The 24,891-nt window shown below is 45.4% G+C and overlaps 1 protein-coding gene across 1 annotated transcript in view; it reads right to left on the bottom strand.

The window, feature by feature from the left end:
- TMEM178B (transmembrane protein 178B) overlaps nt 1-23,901 on the bottom strand; it is a 343,789-nt gene extending 319,888 nt beyond the window's left edge. The window contains exon 1 of the mRNA XM_059172047.1: nt 21,718-23,901. Within this exon, the coding sequence (XP_059028030.1) occupies nt 21,718-22,099 (382 nt within the window). The 5' untranslated portion in view covers nt 22,100-23,901. The remainder of the gene's footprint in view (nt 1-21,717) is intronic.
- Nucleotides 23,902-24,891: the final 990 nt, after the last annotated feature.

The following is a 24,891-nucleotide window of genomic DNA, read 5'->3' as shown; positions in this document are numbered from 1 at the left end:
TTTTTAAAACTGTGTTATGATAAACTCGATAAGCCTTGGATTTCAAACTTTAAGCCCTTTAAGGTAGCAGTTCTGTATTTAATCTGGTATAAGTGATTAGGGTTAGAAGAACATTCTCCCATTGGCATTGGGGAAATTTTTCAATATCAAAAGTCTCAAGTGTCATAACTTCAAGTGAGTGAATAGAAGAGGTAATAAATTGGAGAGGTGCCTCTTGACTGGGAGAAAGTCATAAGGATGCCTATGTGGGAGAAGGGAACTTGCAGCAGGAAGCTCTTCTGCTAATGCCATGAATCAGAATAGAAAATCATGAAAAGAGGGGCACCTGCATGGCTCAGTTGGTTAAGTGTCTGACTCTTCAGCCCAAGTCTTGATCTCAGGGTTGGGAGTTCAAGCCCCACACTGGGCTTCAGACTGGGTGTGGAGCCTACTTAAAAAAAAATAATAATAAATAATAAATCTTGAGAAGAAAATTTTGGCAAGCTGAGATAAAAGGAAAGCCAGGTTGTTTTAGGAGAACACTAACTGTCTGATGGATAAGTTCTGTAAGAAGAAATACTGTATACACTAAGGATAATGATATCTGGAAGAGAAGGTTCCAAATTTAACACAATGAAAATACTAAATTTTTCAGAACCATGGACAGACTCCCATTGAGCTCTATTGGCCAAAAGGCTCAAGGCTGAGTGGGTTCTCTACAACTTTGAAATAATAAGCACAATTAAGTTAAGCAATCTTCAACAATACCTAAAAATTTGGAGGAAAAGTACTCAACTAATCTTTCATTTCTTCAAATCCTGTTATAAATGCATATAGATAAATATATAAATGAAACTCTACAACAGTGCTAGTATTAGTAGAAGGATCTTTCGTCCACTCCATTAATCGAGGAGCAAACAGTTTACATGTTGTCTTAACAGTAGTTGTAATACAGGTTTTCATGTTAGTACTCAAAAGAGATGCATTGAATTATTATATACATGAGTAAATAATGAAATACTAGCTACTTCACCAGATAAACTCTAAAATCTCAGTGCCTTAACTACGAAGTTTATTTCTTGCTCGCTTAAGTCCAATCAGCCAGCAAGACTGGGAGGACAACCATTTCCTGTCATTCAGGGACTCAAACTTCCCAAAGTTTTGCCATCTTCAATTCTTGGTTTCCAGTGTCACCCAGATCATCGGCCTCCAAACAGAAAAAAAAAGAAAGAAAATAGGGAATCACACAGGAGGATTTTATGGGACAGATATGAAAGTGGAATCTATTACTCATATCTGCATATCATCGGTAATACCTCAGTCAGATGGCCACACTCAGCTGTGGAGAATGCTGGGGGAAATAGTCTGTTTGGGCACCCACAAGGAAAGAGAAATAAGTGGGTAAACAGACAGTCACTCTGTTCGATGGGCAATCATTTGACCAAAAGTAAAATGTAAAGCATAGTAGAACAAAATATTTAAAGTGGGATACTGTTCTATCAAACTATTTTCCCCTCAATCTGGGGGAAAGCCAATTATAAGCACTCAAAACAAGAATCTGGCCAAAAGGTTAATGATGTTGTATAGGATGTAGTTCTGGGTTTCTCCCCATCAGAGGCTGCCAAAGCCATAGGAGAGAGATGCGTTGGTTGTCCAGAGCCACCATCAGCAATGTACACTTCCCTTCACCCCTCTAGTCAATCCTACAGATGCAATGATAAAGGAGACGTAGGATGACAAAACAAGAAAACACCCAGGAGCATCTCTAATACAACCTAGCACAATGACGCAGCACCCTGGGGTGAGGGGTGGGAAGAACACAGAAAAAGGCAACAATCCCTGAATAGCTCCACTATTCACTCATCAGGCAACAGATGATAAACTTTTTTTTTTAAGATTTTATTTATTTATTTGACAGACAGAGATCACAAGTAGGCAGAGAGGCAGGCAGAGAGAGAGGAAGGGAAGCAGGCTCCCCGCCGAGCAGAGAGCCCGATGCAGGGCTCGATCCCAGGACCCCGGGATCATGACCTGAGCTGAAGGCAGAGGCTTTAACCCACTGAGCCACCCAGGCACCCCAGATGATAAACTTTTTTGAGTCTCAAGCACCTCTTGGGTAAAATGGGAATAATCATGCCTGCTCTGTATGCCCCACATATTGGCTCAGGGTTTGATTGGTGAAAAAAATAGTGTTGATGAAAGGATGCAGTTGAGAGAACAAGGAGCTACTGAAAAGGAGAGAACAAGTAGGGGAGAGAAGATTAGGCAGGAAAGCAAGCTACGGAATAAGCTTATTACTGCGACAGTTGTGGGGGAAAGTGCCAATAACCCAACAGGGGAAAATCAGTAGCTAAAAAACTTCCAAGCACTTGAAAAAATAAAACTGGTCATGACATGCATCTTGAAAGACATTTTATGGAAATTCAGAACCTGCGTGCTTACAGATGGAATCACAAACCAGAAGGGTAAGGGAAAAAGTCAAAAGTTAGGTACAATTATAGGTAGCAATGAATGCTATTTCTCACATGATTTCCAAACTGGGACCAAGTTTTCCTGTGTTTCTGAGTAGGAGGCAAAGGTGAAATTATATACCACCTGCTCCACTAACTTACACCTGTTATTCTTTGTCTCTAGAACTTACAGTTTTTCTTAGAATTTTGAGTCTTTATAATCTCCAAGGAAGAGATAAAAATGCTAATGACCTTCACACCTTCACAAAAACCATGCAGAAAAGTGACTGCCTATCAACATGGCTCATAATTCTTGCACTATATCCAGACTCCTTTCTTCACCAAGAAAGGAAGATTTTGTGACTTGAATTCCTACACCAATCATAGAAAATATTTGTTGCTGAGAGGTTGCCAGAAATCCATGGACTTTGTTTTCCAGAGAAACTTACAATATAATGGACAAAGAAGACTAATTCTGCACCACCATAGGTTTTCAGTCATTTAATCAGTGGCTTTGAAATGCAGACACAGTGCAGCATTTTCAGGATGACAAGGCAAGAATGTGGCTATTCAGCCTGAAAATAAAGCAGCTTTATCTCAAAAATGACCTGAATGTCATCAGAACCAAAGCACCCTAAGATCCTCATTAGAGGGATGCTATTAAATGGAAAACTGCAGAACCCATTGGCTAAAGGGTCCTACAGCACCTAGTAAGAGAGGTTTAAGGATGAGCTTTCCGCTCTTTAAAAAATGAAATCTTTTAAAACTTTTCAGAGCACCATACTTCAAGAGATAACACATCACATTCCCTCTAACACCTGAGGGCAAAATGTCTCAGAATGTCCAACCAGTCACCAGCCATCTGGTGCCGAGGACAGTTAGGCTACTCTGACCAGTTCCTCTTTATAAAGCAGACAGCAAAGACAACATGCGTAATGAGAATGGACTTCACTCTCCAATCCTGCGTTCTTCTGAGAAACTCCCATTAACCGCTCAACAACAATAAGATACTGATGTGCTATGGAAACTCTCTTTCGAGAAGCTTACAGGTCTTAGCTCAAATTATCCCACAACCTTGTAGAGGGAGCAAGATGATTGATAACTTACACCAAGAAAAATAATCCTGGGGGCCCCTGGCTGGCTCAGTCTGGAGAGCACAGGACTCTTGATCTCGGGGTTGCAAGTTCAAGCCCCAGGTTGGGTATAGAGATTACTTAAGAAGAAAAAGAAAAACTTCAAAAAAGAAAAGAAAAAAATATGCCTGCACCTGAAACTAATATTACACTGCATGTTAACTAACTGGAATTTTATATAAATAAATAACCTTTTAAATAATAATAAAATAAATAACCTCTTAAATAATAATAAAAACCTTTTTAAAAATGCAAAAAATGAATAACTAAAAAAAATTTTTTTAAATAAAATGGAGTTGGGGGAAATTGGAGAGGAAGACGAACCATGAGAGACTGTGGACTCTGAGGAACTAACTGAGGGTTTTGGAGGGGGTTAGGAGAGCCTGGTGGTGGGTATTGTGGAGGGCACGGATTGCATGGAGCACTGGGTGTGGTGCATAAACGATGAATTCTGGAACACTGAAAAGAAATTTTAAAAAATAAATAATTTTTTAAAAAATATTTTTTTATTTTATAAACAAATAAATAAAAATCTTTTCTTGCCTGGTTTCCACATTTGGGTGGTGGACTTAGGAAGTCAGCCTTTTAAAAACCCTGTTACTCTTTCCTTACATTAAAAAACTAAATAACACAAAGAAAAAATATAGTCTTGGATTTTTGTGTTCTGGCTCATCTAAATCACGTGTATCTTCCTGGGCCACATCCCTTCCTTTCTACCTTTCCTCTACCTTCCTTTCTGACTCAACCTTCTCCAGCAATAACTCCAGCAATTCCTCCCCCTCTTTTTTCTGTACCATCAGTTTTGTCCCTGTCTACTATGTCATTTCCATCAGCCTATAATTATGCTATTACTTCTCTAATTTCAAAAAAAATAATAATAATAGAGCGGCACCCAGGTGGCTTAGTCAGTTGAGCGAGCAACTCTTCGTTTTGGCTCAGGTCATGATCTCAGGGCCATGAGCTGGAGCCCGGGTGCTGGGCTCTACGCTCAGCAGGGAGTCTGCTTGAGATTCTCTCTCTCTCTCCCTCTGTTCCTCCTGCTCATGCATACTCACGCTCTCTCTCTCGCTCTCTAAAATAAATAAATCTTAAAGTTTTAAGTCTCTCTTAATATAACTCTCTCAGCCCAACTACCATATTTCTCTCCTTATTTTTACACCAAATATCCTTTTATTTTTTTTTTAAAGATTTTATTTATTTGACAGAGAGAGACACAGTGAGAGAGGGAACACAAGCAGGGGGAGTGGGAGAGGGAGATGCAGGCTTCCCACTGAGCAGAGAGCCGATGCAGGGCTTGATCCCAGCACCCTGGGATCATGACCTGAGCCAAAGGCAGATGCCTAATGACTGAGCCACCCAGGAGCCCCCCTCACTTCTTTTTTTAACCAAAAATCCCTTAAAGAGTTATCAAAACTTTTTTCCTATTCCTCCCCTTGTCCCATTCACTCTTGAACTCCCCCCCACACTGAACTAAAAAATCTCCGCATTGTGGAATTCAAAGTTCAAGTCTCAGCCTCATCCTGCTGACCAACTGGCAGCCTTGCACACAACTGATCACTTCCTCTCCCTTAAGACATTGGCTTTCCTTAGCTTCCAGAAGCCTACACTTTCCTAATTTTTCTCTCACTGCCCTAGTTATTTCTTCTCGGTACCTTATCTCCCTGAGCTCCGTAAAGTCACTGTGCCCCAGGACTTAATCTTTGGATCTCTCTCTTCTGTACTTGCAGTCACTCTCTAGATGATCTCATTTGCTCTCATGACTGTAAATACTAGAAGCTGATGACTCCCAAATTTCCAACCAACGTGAGACTTAATCCCTGAACCCAGGCCAGTATTTCCAACTAACTGTTGAGATCTCCACTTGTGCATTTGAAAGTTGTCTCAAAGGTTATCATACCCAAAATAGTGGATCCCCAAATCAAGATCCTCCTACAGTCCTATCTATTATATATATTTTATTAACATACACTGTATTATTAGTTTCAGAGGCAGAGTTTAATGATTCATCAGTTGCACATAACAACTCAGTGCTCATTCAGTCACGTGCCCTCCTTAATGCCCATCACGCAGTTACCCCATCCCCTCACCCACCTCCCCTCTAACATTCCTCAGTTTGTTTCTAGAGTTAAGAGTCTCTTACAATTTGTCTCCCTCTGTTGTTGTCTTATTTTTCCTTCCCTTCCCCTATGTCCATCTGTGTGTTTCTTAAATTCCACATAGGAGTGAAATCATATAATATTTGTCTTTCTCTGACTGACTTATTTTGCTTAGCATAATATCCTCTAGTTGCAACTATGTCACTGGAAATGGCAACATTTTGTTCTTTTTGATGGCTGTATAATAGTCCATTGTGCATTATACCATATCTTCTTTATCCATTCATCAGTCATTGGACAACTGGGCTCTTTCCATAGTTTGGCCTTTGTGGACATTAATGGCAACAGACTCCACCAGCTTCTCAGGTGAAAACCCTTGGTTCCATCTTTGACTTCTCTTTTTTTCCTACACCCTATATCTAATCCATCAGCCCATCCTAGTAGTTTGCCATTCGAAATATATCCAGTGTCTTTTCCCATTGCTCTCGTTCCAGCCACCATCTCCATTGGCTAGTCCCCCTGTTCCTATACAAGCCCCACTATAATCTGTTATTCACTCAGCAACCCAAGTGATCTTTGAAACCATAAATCTGATCATGCCACTCCTCCTCCTCTTTTCAGAACCTACAATGACTTCCCATCTCACTCCTTCCTATGACCTTCAAACCCCATGTGAGGTGGCTCCTTACTTCTCTGACATCTACACGTCCCCTCTTTGCCCCAACCCCCGGCCATTCTGTCATCCACATTATGGCTCCAACACCAGGCCCACTGCCCTTACTACTCCCTCTTTCTTAAGTCTCTGTCCTCCAACTATCCCCAGAGCTAGTTCCTGCACATGCAGCCACTTTACTCAAAAGCCACCTTCTCAGTGGAGGCCTCCCTTGCCACGCCGTCTATGATTTCAACCTTACCTCCTCACATTTCTTATCCCTTTCCATGCTTTGTTTTTTCTCCTTAGCCCTAATCATTGTGTAACATATTACACATTTTACTTACTTAATTTTTAATTATCTCCCCAGAAGAGAAACTCCATGTGAGCAGGGAGTTTGTGTTTTTGTCACACTACTCTATCTCAAGCCCCTACTACAAATCCTGACATGTAAGTATCACCAAATATTTGTTGAATGAATGAATATATAATTCATGTAACTTACTCCTGCATCCTGAAGGGGAAGCACAGAGTGAAAACCGTTACCCCACTGGAAAAACGTCACTGTCCTCTCCAATGCCATATCCTTCAGAGGCCACCAGGACATAAGTGCACTCAGCTCTATGTGTCTGCAAGTCAAGAACCCTAGCTAAGGAGCTTTGTACTACCTACCTATCTTTCTTTCATTCTTTCTTTCTTTCTTTCTTTCTTTGTACCTTTCTACCCCCTCCAAGCCCACCAACATCATGTTGTACTTAGGGCCTCTGCCTTTCAGAACTATTCACTGACACTATACCCAAGGCCACCCAAGTGTCTTAAAAATCAGCGTTTGGATTACAAGATTTTCTTTTACTTATAACAAGGCAACCAAGAACAACCACAATCAAGTAGTATTTAAGGCCAATGGAAATGACTCTGTGTTTCTCCACCAGGGAATTCTTCCATTTAAACAACTGAGTTTGTTCTCAGTGCAGCTAGAACAGTAGACACAAACCTCCCAGAACGTAAGGTTCAGCACAGTAAGGTCTTTATTACAGGACTCATCACCTTGAGAAAGAGCTCATTTCTCTCTTCTAAATAATAAGGATCTCAATACAGGGATATTATTGCTGTTGTTCCTAAATGCACTTCACTACGTGGAGACGATCTGTCTTCTGTGAAGAAGCCATTATGGTCCCTGATGCATCTCCCTTTTTAGCACCTTATTGATCTACAAGTGCCCAGCCAGCCACCACACCACTACGGATATGTGTAATAAAAGCTCATGTCGGCACGCTGCTGGCATAGGAACATAAAAGTTCTTCTCTGAAGTGTTAACTCTGCTGACCCAAAGAGATGAAATGCCACCTTCCAGTTTGAAATAAACCTCTGAGTTCCCATAGGTTTTAAAAGAAACATAGATGGCAAAAGACAGTTTTCTAGGGTAAGGGTCACCCATCATTTTATGAGATGCACGACAGTATATGGCTTATCAATACTTTTTATAATTATTTTTTACAGTTAACCCAGTTCTTCAAAACAGCAGTTTCATTGGAATTCTTACCCCATGGTTACAGCTGAATGTACAATCTAAATTTTCGATCTGTGAACTTTATACAACTTGGGCAGAAGGTGCTGGAAATCAGTTTTCTAGCTGAAACCCAGGGCAGATTAAAATAATATAAATTCAGGAATTAGAGTGGTCATAGAGAAGGTTTCCTTGTCCTGAATCATTTATTTAACCTAGTTTAGACAGCCAAGCGATGTGGTTGAATCTATATTTATCTGCTGAAAGCAAAAAAAATTACTCTACTTATCTGAACAACTGGGCAACGAGCTCAGCCCTTAGCAGACTATATGGCTAAAGAAGAAGTCCTTAACACCTTCACCGTGAGATGACCCAGCCAGAACAGCACTCATGGTTATTTTGGAAAAGAATCCACTGAAGGGGTGCCTGGGTGGCTCAGTCATTAAGCATCCGCCTTCGGTGCAGCTCATAATCCCAGAGTCCTGGGATGGAGCCCCAAGCTAGGCTCCCTGCTCGGGGGGAAGCCTGCTTCTCCCTCTCCCACTCCCGCTGCTTGTGTTCCCTCTCTCACTGTGTCTCTCACTGTCAAATAAATAAATGAAATCCTTAAAAAAAAATCCACTGAGAAGTGAACAGCTGTCCCATCGGTTGTTGACCTAGGGCTGGGTGGCCTTCATAAGCAAAAAGATGTCAGTTGGCCACCTGTCCCCAAATCCCTCTGTAGGACATGGCTGTGTTCCATCAGCAATGTTGCTCACCAACAACAATGGTGCCAGCGTGCCAGAGAATTAGAGACAGAAACTTACCATGTTTTCCCAGCATCACGGACCCACTCCTGTTGAAAGTTATGAAAAGTGAACTGAAGTAGGAACCAGAGAGAATACAGTTACAGGAGGCACAGTCTCTATTTTCAGGCCATTATCTGACCAAAATCACTATCAGAGGAGATCTGAGGAAGCCCTCAATCAATGGTTGAGAAGGAGGCTGGCCTGAAGACATTCCTGATGATAAATACTGAAAAACCTGGACAAATATCCTGAGGGAATGGCCACACATGCCAGACCTAGAAGTAAATTTGGAAATTCTTCCATCCATGACAGGAACAAGAAACGGAGGTAGCCTGCTCTTTGCCTACCATGTGTTGGAAAGGAGGACCAGCCTAGAAAAGCATGAAGAAGAGAAAAAGTAGGCAGGATCACAACAAAGAGGTCAAATCCAGGAAACATGAAATAGTCCCCACTTGAAATTCTCCTCTTGTGAGTCAGAAATATGGGTGCTTTAAGAAATACAAACCTTAACAAAGGAAATAAATTGAAGTTTATCATATGCATTACAGAACAATTCACAGCAGGCTTCCTTTTAATAGTGAGTCTCCCTGGTCCAATGAAATTATGGCTCTTTGTTAAATAAGATTTCCAGATCGACTGCATTAACTGAGATAAACCTTCATTCATTCAACAAGTATGTATTAAATACCTATTATGGCCCATGCATTATGCAAAATGCTGCAGATAAAAAGATGAATACAAAATGGTGCAAAAATAGTCTCAAAAAGGAGGGAAGCATATGGGGAAATAAAATGTCACTGGTGCTAGGAACCAAGGGTTTGGTGTGTGAAGGAGGCCTAGGAGGCGGAAGGCGATCCTACCGAGGGGCTGGGTGAGAACATCAAGTAGGAGGAGGAGGGGTCTTAAACCGACTGCTAAAGGGTAAGCATGTTTGACCAGGCAGACTTGGGGTCGGGGTGAGCAGGGTGGGTCAGAGGCTTCCAGGCAAAGGAAGAAGCTTCATAAGCAAAAGTTCCAAAGGTATAAAATAGCTTAACCTGTTTGAGGGCCTGGGAGTCCTTCATCAGGGCTGAAGGACAGCATGCTGGTATGGCCAAAGCATGCAAAAGTATGAGATGCACAGATTGGTGGGGGAGGGGCATGTTGCCAGACCTGTGGGGTCTACTTGCCAAGGTGAAGATCACAGATCTTATTCTGACTGATAGGCTGTGGGGAGCCACTGAAGGATGTCGAGCAAAGTGGTAACATGATTCGATTTCCATTTAAGAACAAACACTCTGAATAGAAAGCGGAGATGTGCTAGAGAACGGGAAACCAGAGGGCACCACGACGCGAGCACAGGTGCTGGGGACCAACATGCAGCAATGCTGGAACAGGATGGGGGGTCCGTGTCGGGACAGGAACTGACCTGTTCCCTGCTTGGATGACTAGGACAGGAGAGAAGAGAGCCCGTAAGGATGATCCTTAAGTTTCTGGGTTGAGCAATGAGAGAGGCAGGGATATCCTTCCTCAAGATGGAGGAAAAGGAAGGAGAAAGGATTCTGGGATGAGAGAATAGAAAGCAGGTTCTTGCGGCCCCCCAGAATATCCAAGTGAGATACCCCGCAGGCAAGCTGTTTGGACTTTCGGTCTGAGGGAGAGACTCCCGGGGCAACAAGTCATGAGCTTTGAGGGGCCACAGGCATGAAAGAGAATGCTCAAGGAGAACGGAACACTGGAGAACCCCACCCAGGCTGAGGATAGAGAGCCAGAGAACGAGAGGGAAGAAGAGCAGAGATGGGGGCAACTGGCTGGCTCAGTCGGAAGGGCAAGTGACTCTTGATCTCTGGGCAGTGAGTTCAAGCCCCTTGTTGGGTATAGAGACAAACAAACAATCTTAAAAAAAAAAAGAAAAAGAAAAAAAAAGAACAGGGGTAGAAGCAGGTCCAGGAGCAAATGTTGCCTCCAAAGCCAGAGGAGGCCCAGGGTTGAAAAAGAAAGAGCAGCCCCAGCCCTGGGAGAGGAGGAGGAAATCTAGAGTCAGGGACCTTAAAGGGCCCTGAAGATGCCTTGAGGAAGAGAAGCAAGCCCGGCCATATCTGAGCAAGGTTACCTCTCCTTTCCTTTGTGCTAACACATCTAGGGAGGTGGGAGAGTTGGGGAGAGGCCAGCTTTTCCCAGCATGGGAGGGCATTCACTTACAGAAGGACAGGCAGCCCTGGGGGTGCCCACCTCCCCGCAGATCACGGGGAACACAGTGGCTCATCATCACCTGGGACTTTCCCAAGCAGCCTGCCCAGAGCTGCATGTGGCCACCTTGTAGGCCCTGCGGTTACGGGAAAAAAAATCCCTGAAATTCCACAGGATACTCATGATTCCCTAGTAACTTCAGACCCAGCTTTGGTGTTTTAAAGCATTATCCGCTGAAAGTGGAACCCCGGCTATAGTTCTGGTGGGCCTCTCTGCGCCAGCTGTGGTTTGTATAAACACAGTGGAAACACCATTATTGTAACAGAGGCGTGCCCTTAGCTAAAGTCGACCTCATAATTTTAAGAACAAAAAATCCAAACCATAATCATCAATAACAAAACTACTTAGGTTTTACCAACTAACATTCTCTACTCAGTCTGAAAGGGGATAAGAAAACTTCTGAAGAAATAAAGTACAATTCTGGTCCTTTCCTTTTTTTTAGATTTTATTTATTTATTTATTTGACAGAGAGAGAGAGAGATCACAAGTAGGCAAAGAGGCAGGCAGAGAGAGTGGGGAGCAGGATTCCTGCTGAGCAGAGAGCCCGACGCGGGGCTCAATCCCAGGACCCTGAGATCATGACCTGAGCCGAAGGCAGAGGCTTAACCCACCAAGCATCCAGGTGCCCCAATTCTGGTCCTTTCTTATTCTCAGCTTTTCCTCTCCCGGTTCATACTGAGTTCCTCCCTATGGGCTCACATGTCTTCCCAGATGTTAGTGCTCTGCTTTCCCACACAGGGCCTCCATGTCTTAGCTGTTCAAAGTTCAACATTTGATCAGTTCCAGGACTGGTTTTAGTTTACCTTTCTGACCCTTGAAATTTTTTGTTTTTCTGCACAAGCTGCAGGAAATTGACAAAGAGGGGCATGACTTGTACATTACTCTATCTCAGAAACAAATCATTTTAAACTTTCAATTTCCTCCTCTTACAAGACATCCAGAGTGAATAAAACAATTTTATTTGTTCTAAGCCCTTCCCATGAGCTACTTTCAGTGAAAACTGTTGACTAGGAGTTGCCTGATTCTCTTCTAAATGCTGCTTGCTACTACTTACAAAAGTCAGTTTCAGATCACCTCAAAAACAGTTTTCCAAGAATTGTCCTTAAAGAACCCACCTCCTATCCACTGAACAGCACAGTGTGGATAAAATTTTAACTTTTTGTCAGGATTGTAAAAACTTTCCAAATAGCCTGATTGTGCACGCATGTATATGCCCCCCAAATGCCTCAGATTTCTTTTGTCTTTTTTTTTTTTTTTTTTTTTTTTTTAAAGATTTTATTTGTTTATTTGACAGAGAGAAATCACAAGTAGATGGAGAGGCAGGCAGAGAGAGAGAGAGTAAAGCAGGCTCTCTGCTGAGCAGAGAGCCCGATGCGGGACTCGATCCCAGGACTCTGAGATCATGACCTGAGCCGAAGGCAGCGGCTTAACCCACTGAGCCACCCAGGCGCCCCTCTTTTGTCTTTTAAGAAAGGAAATAGACGTGATTTAAAAGCAACTTCCCAATTCCATTCATTTCTCTGTCTTGAGAAAGGCAAACATCATCCTTCATTTTGGGTTTATCGGTCCCGTGCATACTTTTATAAATACTATGCAAATCATGTTTCCATAAACAATATCTAATGTTATTTGATCCACTTTTTTACTTCATATGAACGGCAACATCCTCCCCATTTCATTCTATACCCTGCTTTTTTTCAGTCAAATTTTATCTTTCCCCATTTGGAAATACGTATATGTAGTATATTTGTGTTAAATAGGGGACAATTGTTTCCATCGTATGAATATACACCACACCCTATTATCCATTTCCTATTCATGGACACTGAAGTTTTTCTGTTTTGCTTATTTATTTTGCTATTACAAGCAGTGGCGCCAGGGACATGCTTGGATGGGAGTAGGGCCAGGCTGTAAGGCTGTGTGTGTCTTCAGCCTCCTGAGATAGAATCCAGCTGCGTCCCAGTGTGCTGTCAGCAGACATACGGCAGCATATGAGCTCAGAGTTGTCTTAAGGTAAAAACAACCCCCACCCATCCAGGTCTATGAAATACTCCAGGGCCTCGGGGAGTAGGAGTTGTGTTTGCCTAAATAGAATTGCTGTTATAAAGATTAAGAGAAATTCAGGCCAAAATTGAAAGGGAGATGCTCTGAAGCAAATAACGTGTCCAATAGAGTGAGATTCGGAATACAGAACGCAGGAAATGAGGTAAATTTATGAAGATGACCTAATAGAAAGTAAATTGCCTTTTCTTGGCAAAATACTTTGACGCCAAGAAAAAAAAATCAATTGAAATAATTCAGATCCCACAGTCTCCCATAATACAGCAGATCCATCAAACTTCCTTGACCGTCAACCGTAGCTTCCACTCAGAATAAAAATCACCTATAGAAGATTCCTGGTGACTCCTGGAACAAGACCTTTAAACATCAACTCTGTGCATATGAATTTATAAAAATAAAAAACTAAACTTTTGTCCTGTTTGAAACACCCGTTCGTTGCCTGACTCCTATTTATACTTGCTGTTATTTTTAAATAGTGCTGAGTAAATGATGTCTGGTGTGATGCATAGAATCTGGTGGCAGTGTGACCCTTGGAGGATGGGCAGGGGGGCCTGGGATACAAGGGCAGGGGGAAGGCAGACTAATCAAGGATTTACCTCATCAGAATTAATTACTACTTTTTAAATAAGGCTAAGACTTTACCTCATCCATCCACAAGTAACAACTCTAAGAACATCCCCTAACTGCTCCAAAATTCGAGAGCCACTCAGGCCCCAGGATGTAAATATCTCCTAGAACCAAACTTGGGGACTATATATTTGTCTTCTTGCACACTTCCTCCTTTTGTTTGTCCTCTGAGGACAGAACTGTGGACTTCACTCAGGATCCACCACTTCAAGTTGGGTGCCTGACATAGTTGGGAGCTCAAAAGCCACTTTTAGATTAAATACAGGGAAGTGTTCCTCATTATGCAAGGATTTTTAAATGACCCAAGGAATGTACTCATTACTTTTACTTGTCTTATATCTTGGTGCTCTTTAAATGTTTTGTTTTAAAAAAAAAAAAAGCCAAAAAAAAAAAAAAAAAGATATGATACTCAAAACTGTTAAAATGTAAGCCCTACAAGGGCAGGAATTTAGTCTGTTTTATTAACTTCTGTATCCCAAGCAATACCTGAGCTAATGCCTAGCACCCATAGGTGCTCAATAAATGCACTGAATGCATGAAGATCTTTGGTTATGAAGTAGTCCGCACACTGACCAGTAATCCAGTTCCTTTCTCTGTGAAGTTTTATGATTTATTTTCATTTCTTTATTTAAATTGTAGAGAAACATACGGAACACAAAATTCACCATCTTAGCCAGTTTTAAGTGCACAGTTCGGTGGCACTAAGTATAGTCACATTGTTGTGTAACTATCACCACTTTTGCCCATTAAGTGTTTAGCATTTTTTTAAAGAATTTATTTATTTATTTGACAAGAGATCACAAGTAGACAGAGAGGCAGGCAGAGAGAGAGGAGGACGCAGGCTCCGTGCTGAGCAGAGAGCCCGATGTGGGGCTCAATCCCAGGACCCTGAGATCAAACCTGAGCCAAAACCAAAGGTCAGAGGCTTCACTGACTACCCCACCCAGATGCCCCTCGGTGTTTACATTTTTAACTCCAATCTGCAAAGTGGCATTTCAAACCATGAGAAAATTGGGTGGGGGAATGAAACGAGCTGCTCTGTTCCCCCCTCCCTCTGGTATGCTAGCATCCTGGGATGGTCCCTTTCTCTGTCCTTCCTCCCTGGCTTTCTCTTCTCCCCCAGCTCACCTTTTCTCAACCATCTACCTATTGTTTATGCTCTATCACCTAAATTAAACTTTCTCATCAAATGTTAGAGTGTGAAAGGGCCCGAAGTTTATATAATCCAAACTCACTATTTTACATATGAGGAAACGACGTACGCATGTTCTCAGAAACAGCAGCTGCCCAATCCAGATGTTCAAATCAATTTTCTGTCCACTTGTCCCCCAGGTCACGCACTCCCTCCTCTCTCTGTGCAGTGTTTGTGGAGTACATGGTTACAAAAGAATCTGCATCTGAATACATATTTTTGACTTTACTCCCCAATTCCTAGATGTTCACATGCCTGCATGTGGAGGGTCAAACTAGCCAGAGTGTTTAGGATTCTGCTGGAAGACCTAGGATTATTACTAACAGCAGAGAGGGGAAAAAATTACTTTTACCGGACAATCCAAAGTGGAATATACAGAATCGACCCTGTAATTGATCCTTACCAACCCTACAGTAAAAGGATAAATAAACCAACCTTCTGGAACAGAAACATGGCTCCTGACTTTGCTGACTCAGTAGAAAGAACTCGCAGCCTCCCCACTTCCCTGACCAGTTGATTCCTGATCCGGCTGACACAGATGTGATCTTCCGAGGAAAAGCCTGATCCAACCACAGAAGACAAGGAATTCATCATTGAGCGAGGGTGTGAGTTCCCCAGGACAGGAACCACGTGATGCCTCCTTGCTTCCCCCAGCACCTAGCAGAGGGCTGGGCACACCACAGGTGCCCAAAACACACCACACCCACCCTCTCCATCTTCCCACCCAAGCACTTGCCCAGAGTCAAGGGCCCCAGCTGTCTGCTCTGGCTGATTAGTTGTGTTTCGGCGTGATGAAGGAGGAGGGCGCAACTGAGTGCATCGGCTCATACTTTTGGGCGGACACACGATGCTCATGCAGGCGACACGCTCTGTATGTCAAGACCGGGCCAGGGCTACTTGTATGTGCTTGCCTGTGAGCAGGTCAAGCTTCCCTATGTGGGGCTCGATGCGGGACTCGATCCCAGGACCCCGGGATCATGACCCGAGCCGAAGACAAAGGCTTTAACCCACTGAGCCACCCAGGCGCCCCAAGCCTCCCTATGTTTTAAAACTAAGATGAAGGGAACCACTTAATTTTGGGCTTACTTGTCCCTTTACAAACCCTTTGTGCTTCCTAAGAGCAAAGACACCTCATGGCATTCACTCCCTTCCATTATGTTCTACACTGATTAGTTCATGAGCTATTATTTTTATTCTGATTGGCATAAAGTAGTACCATTTTTAGTAGCATTATTTTTAAGGAAGTACCATTACTTTTTGTAGTAAGCTCCATGCCCAATGTGGGGCTGAACTCACAACCCGGAAATCAAGAGCTGCGTGCTCTGCTGACTGAGCCAGCCAGGCTCCTCTATCTTTATTTCATATGTATTTATTTATCATCTATTTCTTGCTCCTGGAATGCAAGCTTCTCCATGATGCCCCAGTCCCCAGGCTCTCAATGAATATTTGTGGAGTGAATGAGTATGTCTTTCGTGGCTCTAACCTCAGCATCTACCACAGTGAACAAAACAGATACTCACAAATCACATAGCAAAGTGTGTATGAGCTTCTGTCAGCGGGTCTCAAAGCAAGGTGTGCGAACCACTTTAAAACGATCGCCCTGCTCAGAGCCAAGCTGAAGTCAGTCCTCAGGCAGCTCTCCCCTGGGTGAGACTCTAAAATTAACTTCCTATTTCTTTTCCAGTTTGAGGAATCAAGATACGAGCCTCTTCTCCATCCCACCCCTGCCCCAGCAGACTCCATGGTGACAAGAGAGTACAGTGGGTGTCATCAAACCTGGAGCCAGAATTCGAATCTTGGCAGCTTCACTTCCTTATCGTGAGACTTGGCAAGTTCATTGACATTTAGATGCCTCAGTTTCCTTAACTGTAGAATAGCGAGGAAAAAAATGGTAACACCCACCTCAAGTGTTATAATGAAGAATAAATTAGGGGTGCCTGGGTGGTTCAGTGGGTTAAGCCTCTGCCTTTGGCTCAGGTCATGATCTCAGGGTCCTGGGATCAAGCCCCGCATCAGGCTCCCTGCTGAGCAGAGTTTACCGAAACCCCCCTCCGCCCTGCCTGCCTCTCCACCTACTTGAGATCTCTCTCTCTCTCTGTCAAATAAATAAACAAATAAATAAATAAAGTCTTTAAAAAAAAAAAAAGAAAAGAAAAGAACAGATTACCTAATATATGTAAAACTCTTAGAGGAGTACCTGGCAGCAAGTCTCCAATTATTATTATTAATCCTCCCTGGCTGATCGACAACTCGTTTCTTTTAATGGAGTTGAGAGAGGGAGAGGAGAGAACAGAGGAGCATGTAAGAATTCTGTGAGTCAAAGATGGAACATGCATAAAATATAGATTTAGTGTAACTGATCACGAACTCAAACCTTCTGCCCAAAACATTCAAGTAGCAAAGTTTGTTCAAGGATAGAACCATATACATAAATCTAAGCTCCAGTTATCATGTTTAATTGTCCTCACCTGAAACGAAGTATGTGCTTGTTCTTTTCAGAGGCTCTAGGCTCCGTGCAGCACTGTCCAATGGAGCCTTCCATGACGATAGGAACGTTCTCTCATCTGCACTGTCCAATACGATGGCCACTAGCAACACATGGCTCTTGAAGGTTTGCAATGTGGCCAACACCACTAAGGAAATGAATTTTTAATTTCATTGAATACTGGTTATTTTAAAAAATTTAAATAGCCACTTGTGGCTAGTGGCTACCCTACTGAGTATGCAAGCCCCTGGCCTTGGCTCTTCCTTGCTCTCCAGCTCCACGCTCGGCTCCTCTCCCTCCTTCCAGCAGTCAACACTCAAAAGGCTGGACTGCTGTTTCACACCTCCATGCCTATGCAGATGCTGCCCTCTCGGCCTCAAAAGCCCTTTCCTCGCCATCCACCTCCTGACTTCATAAAAACTGTGTTCAGATTTCACTTCCTCCGGGCAACTGTCCCCAACCCCCTCCTGGCTTCTCTCACCCCACTGCCAACACCATCCATCACTGCCTGCTCCGTGCTTCTCTGCATCTGTTTGTGCTGCTCTCATCACCCCATAGCTGACATGTATTCCCCGTGACCCCAACAGACTGGGGGTATTTTAAGGACCAGGTCTTTCTTATTCATCGCCAAGTTCTTGTGATGTGTGCCCATCACATAATATATGTACAGTACCTAACTGCTGAGCACAGTATCCTATCACTATCACTATCACCTATCACTATATGCGACGCTTTGTTAAAAATAAGCCTCAGTATACCGACAACCACTCTCTGATTATAAAGATCAAATTCTATTATAAGGCCTATTTTCAAATAGTAAAAAAAGTTTATTTAGAGTCTCAACTGAAGGTCTCTTTATTTTACGCCACAGCAGTATAACATTTCAGAACAAATCAAAGAATATAAATGTTCCCTGGAATAAAATCCTACCTGTAGCTGCTCCTCCTAAGGGTCTGAAAGTGTCTTGGATTTCAGAAACTGATCCTGTCATGGATCTGTCCCCCTCCACCACCACCACGCTTGCAGTGACTTAGTAGAGAGAACTGACACGGTTGGAAAGCAAGAAGGCAAGAGGACTCGATTATGGACACAGTCATATGGGAATTCAAGGGTGATCTATCCTTGCTACACCCTCAACCCAATCCTACCTCTAAGAAGCAAATCATCAAAATCTTACCTAATATGAAAAATAATGATTGGGGGTGATACGTGTCTGTTCAGTAAAATACACTATCCCAAAAAAAAAGTATTGTTTCCCTTACTCCTTAGCAAAACTTCTGGGCTCAAAAAAACTTCCTTATTAAATTATGTAGCATCTGCTGCAATATTAATCTGCCCTGGGAGCCACCCTGGTTCATTTTTTTTCTTCACAATTTTCTAACTAATCCTTTATTTGGATTCCCACACAAGTGTTCCTACAATTAGAATAAGCTTTTGATGGATACAATTCCGTGAACCTTATTTGTATGAGATATTTCTCAAGGACCAAAATTACATGCTGGTGAATGTATTTTACAAATGATTTTCTTTCCTGCCCTTCAGGAACTTACGTTCAATAAGACAAACAAATAAATACACAGTGACCAGAAATGCATATTTTTTTGGCACAATCATGGCAGCAGGCATTGAAGAAATGGATTTCAGAGAGAACATGCATCCAAAGGACTTCATCTTCAAATCAGATATAGAATTGACTTTTGTTTTCTTATTAATTATGTGGTTTTGTTTTATTTTAAAATGCACAAATAGCACTTTCTAATGTAATGAACATTGATTAGCAAATGATTGAGTTATGGGACTGTACAATCATTTAGATAAATCTCTAGTTTTCCCATAATACTGACAGATTTTACACAGTCTTTTCTCTGGTTTCCCTTTCCCCTTACCCAACATGTATCTCCCAGAATTTGAATCTAAGATGTTTCCCTGAAAGACAAAGGACTAACAAATCTTTTGAGGCTACTAATGAATACTACAAGATAAGTATCTTTCCCTAAGTTGCCTGCCTTAAATTGAAATACAGGGATATCAATTTCTTTTTTTTACTTCCTTCCTAAATCTGCCAATCTAGGAAGAATGCTGATTAAGTCCAGAAATGATGTTCTATGTTACTGGAATTGCTTGTGAATTCTACTAATATAAGATGCACTTATTTCCAAAATGTGTCTCTTGTTGCTTAGAAGAGAAGATCTAGCTTTCACAGATTGTGTTTTGAGGTTAAAAATGAAGATAGTGACCTTAAGTCCCCCGGGATTTGTAACGCTGGCATACCATCTATCTCAATAATACCTAACAAGAATGTCAAACGGACAGAAACGGCCGTGGTAAGCGGCTGTTTGCAGCTGACAGTGATTGCTGTATTTTGGGTGATGGGGAAGAGCGTCTCCATTAGTTCAAGTGAAATACAAGGTTCTGCCAACACTGGTATCAGTGTATTCAATCCCCCTGCTGAGCCGTGTCCATTTTCTGTTGCTGCAATTAACAATCAGTCGATACAAAGTCAAAATGTTGTACACTCTTCCCCTATCCCTTTCCCTGTCTCTGTTTCCAGCTTCACCGGAAGAACATGTCACTATGGTAACGAACATCTCTGGTGCACAGACCAAGTCAACCCTTCTAGCCAGATTGCCAGGCAAAGCAACATGGAATCAAAGCCCTCAATGGAACCACCAGAAGGCAGGGATTCCACCCCCCTTTTTCTGAGTGGAGTGAACCAATGCCAGACAGCAGGATACCCAACCCATCTTGTTGCAAGAGACACTTAAGGAAATGCAAGAATGTCCTTCAGCAAGTCCTACCACTGTCTATCAGTCAGTATTAACATGAATTCTTCCTCTCATTTCAGCTACTTCCTACCATGTCAATTTTAATGAATGCAGAGAACAAGAAAGGACAGAACACTTCATGAATCTGTGAATCTGAACACTGTTACAGTCACCCACTGTCAGAAACGATTCTGTTTTCTCTTGCTTTCCTACTTCTAAATCCAAACCAAGTAACTCTCTTCTGGATGCTCTAATATCCTGCACATCTTTACAAAGTTGTAGAGCTCCAAATGGGTCACCCTGCTCTAACATCAGCTTAACCATGAAGCAGTTGTGATGTTTGTAGTAATAACACACTCACAAAGGAATGAGCTAAAATCCCTAGTCATTCCACAGAAGCTGCAAAACAAAAATGAAGATGGATTCTCCTTCTGGACTCAGCTCACCTACATCTGACTAGCCACTGAGACCATACCCACTGCTTGTCATTCCTAAACAATTGACTTTTTTTTTTTCCAAATTAACTATTTTTTCTGATCAATTTCAACATTTTTCTAAATCAAAGGACATCAGTTCTCACAAATGTTTTAAAACAGCAGCAAACCTGCATTATAATATTAAGGGACAGTAAGAAGTGGTTTTCATCTGGGCTTCAAAGACTTTGCAGATAACAACATCATTTTCACCCTGGTTTCACCACTGAATAGTTGAAGAGACTGAAACACAGCGGGGAGGGGGGGGGGGAGGGCGCGGACACAAGACCCAGAAAATCACACCATATGCAACTACCATGGAAGAAAATGCATTCCCTTCTACAGAGCAATATTAATATATGTCCAAACAGTATTTCAGTGGATTAACAGAACAGGGTAGTCCCCGAAGTATAAATCAGCCAAGATCTTACAAACTGCATCAGATGAGGAGACTTTTTAAAAATTATGTGATCACACTCAAGTATCCGAGAAATTTTCATCATTAGCAAATGCAGTCTGTTTTCTGTTTTGTAATACTTTACATATTTTTGTTACGAATCTTCTGAACATGGTCATTTTTTTCCCTCTTAAGCGCCCACTTTGGTGTTACCTGAGAAACTACTTTTTATGTGTTTATTAGGCCCTGTTAAAATTTGATGCACACAAGTCACTTTTGTCAACCACCTCCCCAGAAGGAGGATTCAAGCATCGTGATATGATGCTCTTGGTCCCCAGGCCTGCAGCTGCAATGGGGCCGGGGCTGTGATTGACTATGTTTATGGGACTAATGCCTGCACGGTGCATAGTACAGTCTAGCACTTAGCAAATAAATGTCTGTGGCGTGAGTAAGGCCTTCTCGATGAGATGCTTCCCCTGAATCAGTTCAACATCCAAAACCAAGATTAAAACTAGGAGGCTGTCTGCCTGACACATCATTCTCCAATTTGGGGGCTTCCTCTGCAAACAACACAACATGAGGGATTCCCTCCGTTCTGAGACTGATGAAGCATTAGGCCCGGATTAAAATCCCTGGCCCACCATATCCCACGGGAATCCCAGGGGACCAACGCAAAACCAGAGGCTGGCCAGAGAGAAGTAAGCCTCCATAACCAGCTACCGGGAGGCAACTTCTGGCCGCTCCGAGGCTCAGCGGGGCCTGGATAACCTGAGCTCCTGGAAGCAGGAGGCCCGGGAGACTGTGGCCAGGCGAAGGGATAGTGTGACCCGGCCTAGGAGGCGCCGGGCTTTCCGCAGCGCCACGCCTCGCGCCTCGCGCTTACCTTTCCGAATAAGGGCTGCGATCTCGGGGTCGAAGCCCTGCCGGTGGCACTTCCTCCAAAGGCCCATGTTGGTGGAGTTGTACTGCCGGCTGCACTCGTCCACCGGGCTCATGGCGAAGAGCTGCCGGCGGTTCCGGGCCCGGAGGAGTTTGCCCTCCCAGCGGTCCAGGCGCGAGCGGCTCGCCCGGAGCGGCAAGTTGTTGTTGTTGTTGTAAATGAAGCCGGGGTCGACCCGGCGGGTGTTGAAGGCCTTGCACCTGTCCCTGTGCTTCCTGGCGTCCGTCTCGTACCAGTGGTCCGAGCAGATGGCCACGGCCAGCATGCCGAGGGCGCAGAGCGCTAGCGAGAGGCCCGTATAGAGCAGTAACCTTCCGGCAGCCATGCCTCCGCTTGGCGGCTACACCATGGGCATGATCCGCCGCAGCCTCGCCTTCCCTCCGCGCGCCCGGAACAAAGCGGCGGGCGGCCGAGCCAAGGGGGAGGGGGACCGGAGGGGGACTCGCGCGGCGGCGCCCCCTCGCCCCCGCCTGCCGGTGCGCGGCCCGGGGACTGCAGGGATGGGGACGAGCAGCCTAAAAAGTTCTGATCCGGGGAGGCTCGGGCGGGCTCCTGGGCATCCTCCGGGGCAGGTGCAGCCTCGGGCGGCGGCGAGCGGACAAGACTGCCTCCCGCCCCCTCCCTGCCCCGCAGGAAGCGACTGCCCCGAACCGGCCGCGTCGGCGCGCAGCCGGGCTTCGGGTGCCGCTGCCCTGGGGCCAGAAACTAAACACCAATTGCCCTCGGCTGCCGTGGGGCTGCCGGGCTTTCTTTGTGCAGGGTAGCGAGGGGACCCACTCGCCTGGCTTTATCTTGGGGTGAGGGGGTGGAGGCTATCACGAGGAGCTGCGCGACGACCGGATGAACCCCAGCACCCGCGCGGCGGCCGGCCAGCGAAGGAAACCTCCAGATGCCAGGGCCGGCTGTCCTGAGTCCCGCCTGGGTCTCCCACTCAGCGACTCTCCCCCTTCCGGTCTGCAAGCGAAGAAATGTTCTTCCAGTCTGGGTTTGGTCTTTTTAAAATCTCCGTCCTCTGGTCACCAGCAGGTCCCTTGTTCTGCCGGGCCAGCGCGCTGTGCTCAAAGGCGGGCAGCCCGTGGGCACACGGTCGCTGCCGACCTCTCCGCGCGGGCTCCCGGGTCGTCTGCGTCTGGCCTCGCCATTCAGGAGGCCCCTCGGGCCGACGGTGCGGTCACTCGGACGGCGTTACCGGACGAGCCTTGGCCCGGGACCCGGGACGACTGGGCGGCAGCTGACGGGTGCGAGGGGCTGGGTGCGCAGAGGAGGGTGCACCCGGCAGGGCGCGGGGCGCGGGGCGCGCGGAGCTCGGCTCGAGGTGCCTTCAACACCATGGACAGGTCGCGCGATCGGGGCTCACCGCCAGCTGGGCAGCCAGTCCCCGGGCGTCATGCCGATCTCCCCAGCGCCCTCTTCTTCCTGAGTATCCACCCGACAGGTTCCAGACCCGCCTCTCCCGCGACGCCTCTGCCTCACTTCATCTGGCTCCCAAGTAGCCCCGGGAACGTGCTGCCCAGGTGCAAAGAAAATGCTGTAGGCACGGAGGAAAACAGCGGCCCCGGCCCTTCAAAACAATCCGCCCCCTTCTCCCGCCACCCGAGCCCGGCACTGTAGCTGTCTGCTCTACCCAACTGGGGTCAGCCGCTCTCAGACTGCACCATTTTCTTCGCAGCCCACCCAGGAGCCGAGGCGCCGGCTCACTCGGCAGCGTGCAGAGAATCCCGTCGCGGTCTCGGCGTCCCACGATCAGGCTCCTGGCGCGCGGTGCCCGCCGAAGTGAATGGGGCGAGGGTGGGGGAGGGAGGCTGGGTCGCTGAGCTTCCCCTCCCTGCCTCCTCCTCTAGCCGCGGCGGCTCCGGGGCCTCGCGGGCCCGGCCAATGCTGGGGAGCGAGAGCCCAGGCTGCGCCCGGGGTGCTCGGGAAATCGCAACGCCCGGCTGCGAGCGCCGGAGGAAGCCGCCGCCGCGCTCTCTCGCTCAGGCGCCGGGCGCTGCAGCCTTGGCTAAAACCCACAGACGAGAACACGGAGCGCGCAGCCAAAAGCTAGTGATGTCATCCGTGCAACGTGAGCCTCATCTCTTATTTTTCTAGCATCCTTAAAGATAAACTGCACCATTTCCCAGGCACGAAATGTCTAAGCCTTAGTCTTTGACCAGGCAAGTCAATGGTGTCTAGATAGGTATGTACCCAACCACATCCATATTTATGCACATATACATATATGTGGTATGTAGCATGTTTACACGCATTATTATAAATTTAAGGATGTTGCCTCCATCTCCTATTTATCTCTTTTCAGTGGTGGAAAATTCCCTCAAATCGACCGTAGTTCTTTAAAGACTGCTTATTGCGGAGTCGGCATCCAGAGGGGCTGAGGAAGTTCCCTGCGTCCCCAGTTTTGGTCGCCGGTGTCTTGGATCACATCTGATCTTTGTTTTCCCCCAGAAAGCTACAGGCGCTACCTTGCTAGCTACAGGCGTTTCCCCCTGGGGCCGAGCGCGTGGGCGGGGTTGCTATGGCCAACCCCAGTCTAGCCCCACGCCAACGCCTGACACCCCGACACACACCCACCTCCACCTGCCTCCACCTCCCTCACTCCCCAGCGGGAAAAGAAAAAAAGGAAATTGATTGATCCTTTCAAGGCCGGAGGAAGAGAATGTTGGGGGGGGGGGGGTTCTTAATGGATATTTTGAAAACGCCCGGGGGCTCGCTCTTTGAGAAGGGGAGGTGGGGTTATATGAAACCGGCGCCGCATCTGTCCTCATCTGGGTGGCGGCTGGATTTAGGCTCAGCAGGGGCTCTGGGAGGCAGTGAGGCACCCCAGACCTTCAGCGGGTGGGCCGCAAGCGAGCCCCACTTCATCCCAGAAACGTCCCCCCCCCCCCCAACCTCCCGGCTCACGTGAGACAGCGCCGCAAAGGCTGGGAGCCTCCCTCCCAGGTTGAAAGCCTGGGTTTTTCTCTCTAATGCTCTCCCCTCATTTGCACCCGCACTCCAAAGCCGGGGGCCCGCACTGCAGGGGAAAGAGCTACCCCGGGGGAAAAGAGGGTCCGGCGCCCTGTTTTGCACAACTGGGCCTGCGAGCCAGAAAGAGCGCACCTCCACCATATTCTTTTTGTC

Source organism: Mustela lutreola, chromosome 4 (assembly GCF_030435805.1).
Source record: "Mustela lutreola isolate mMusLut2 chromosome 4, mMusLut2.pri, whole genome shotgun sequence".
In the NCBI taxonomy this organism is placed as follows: Eukaryota; Metazoa; Chordata; class Mammalia; order Carnivora; family Mustelidae; genus Mustela; species Mustela lutreola.
This window is presented reverse-complemented; position numbering and strand designations above follow the sequence as displayed.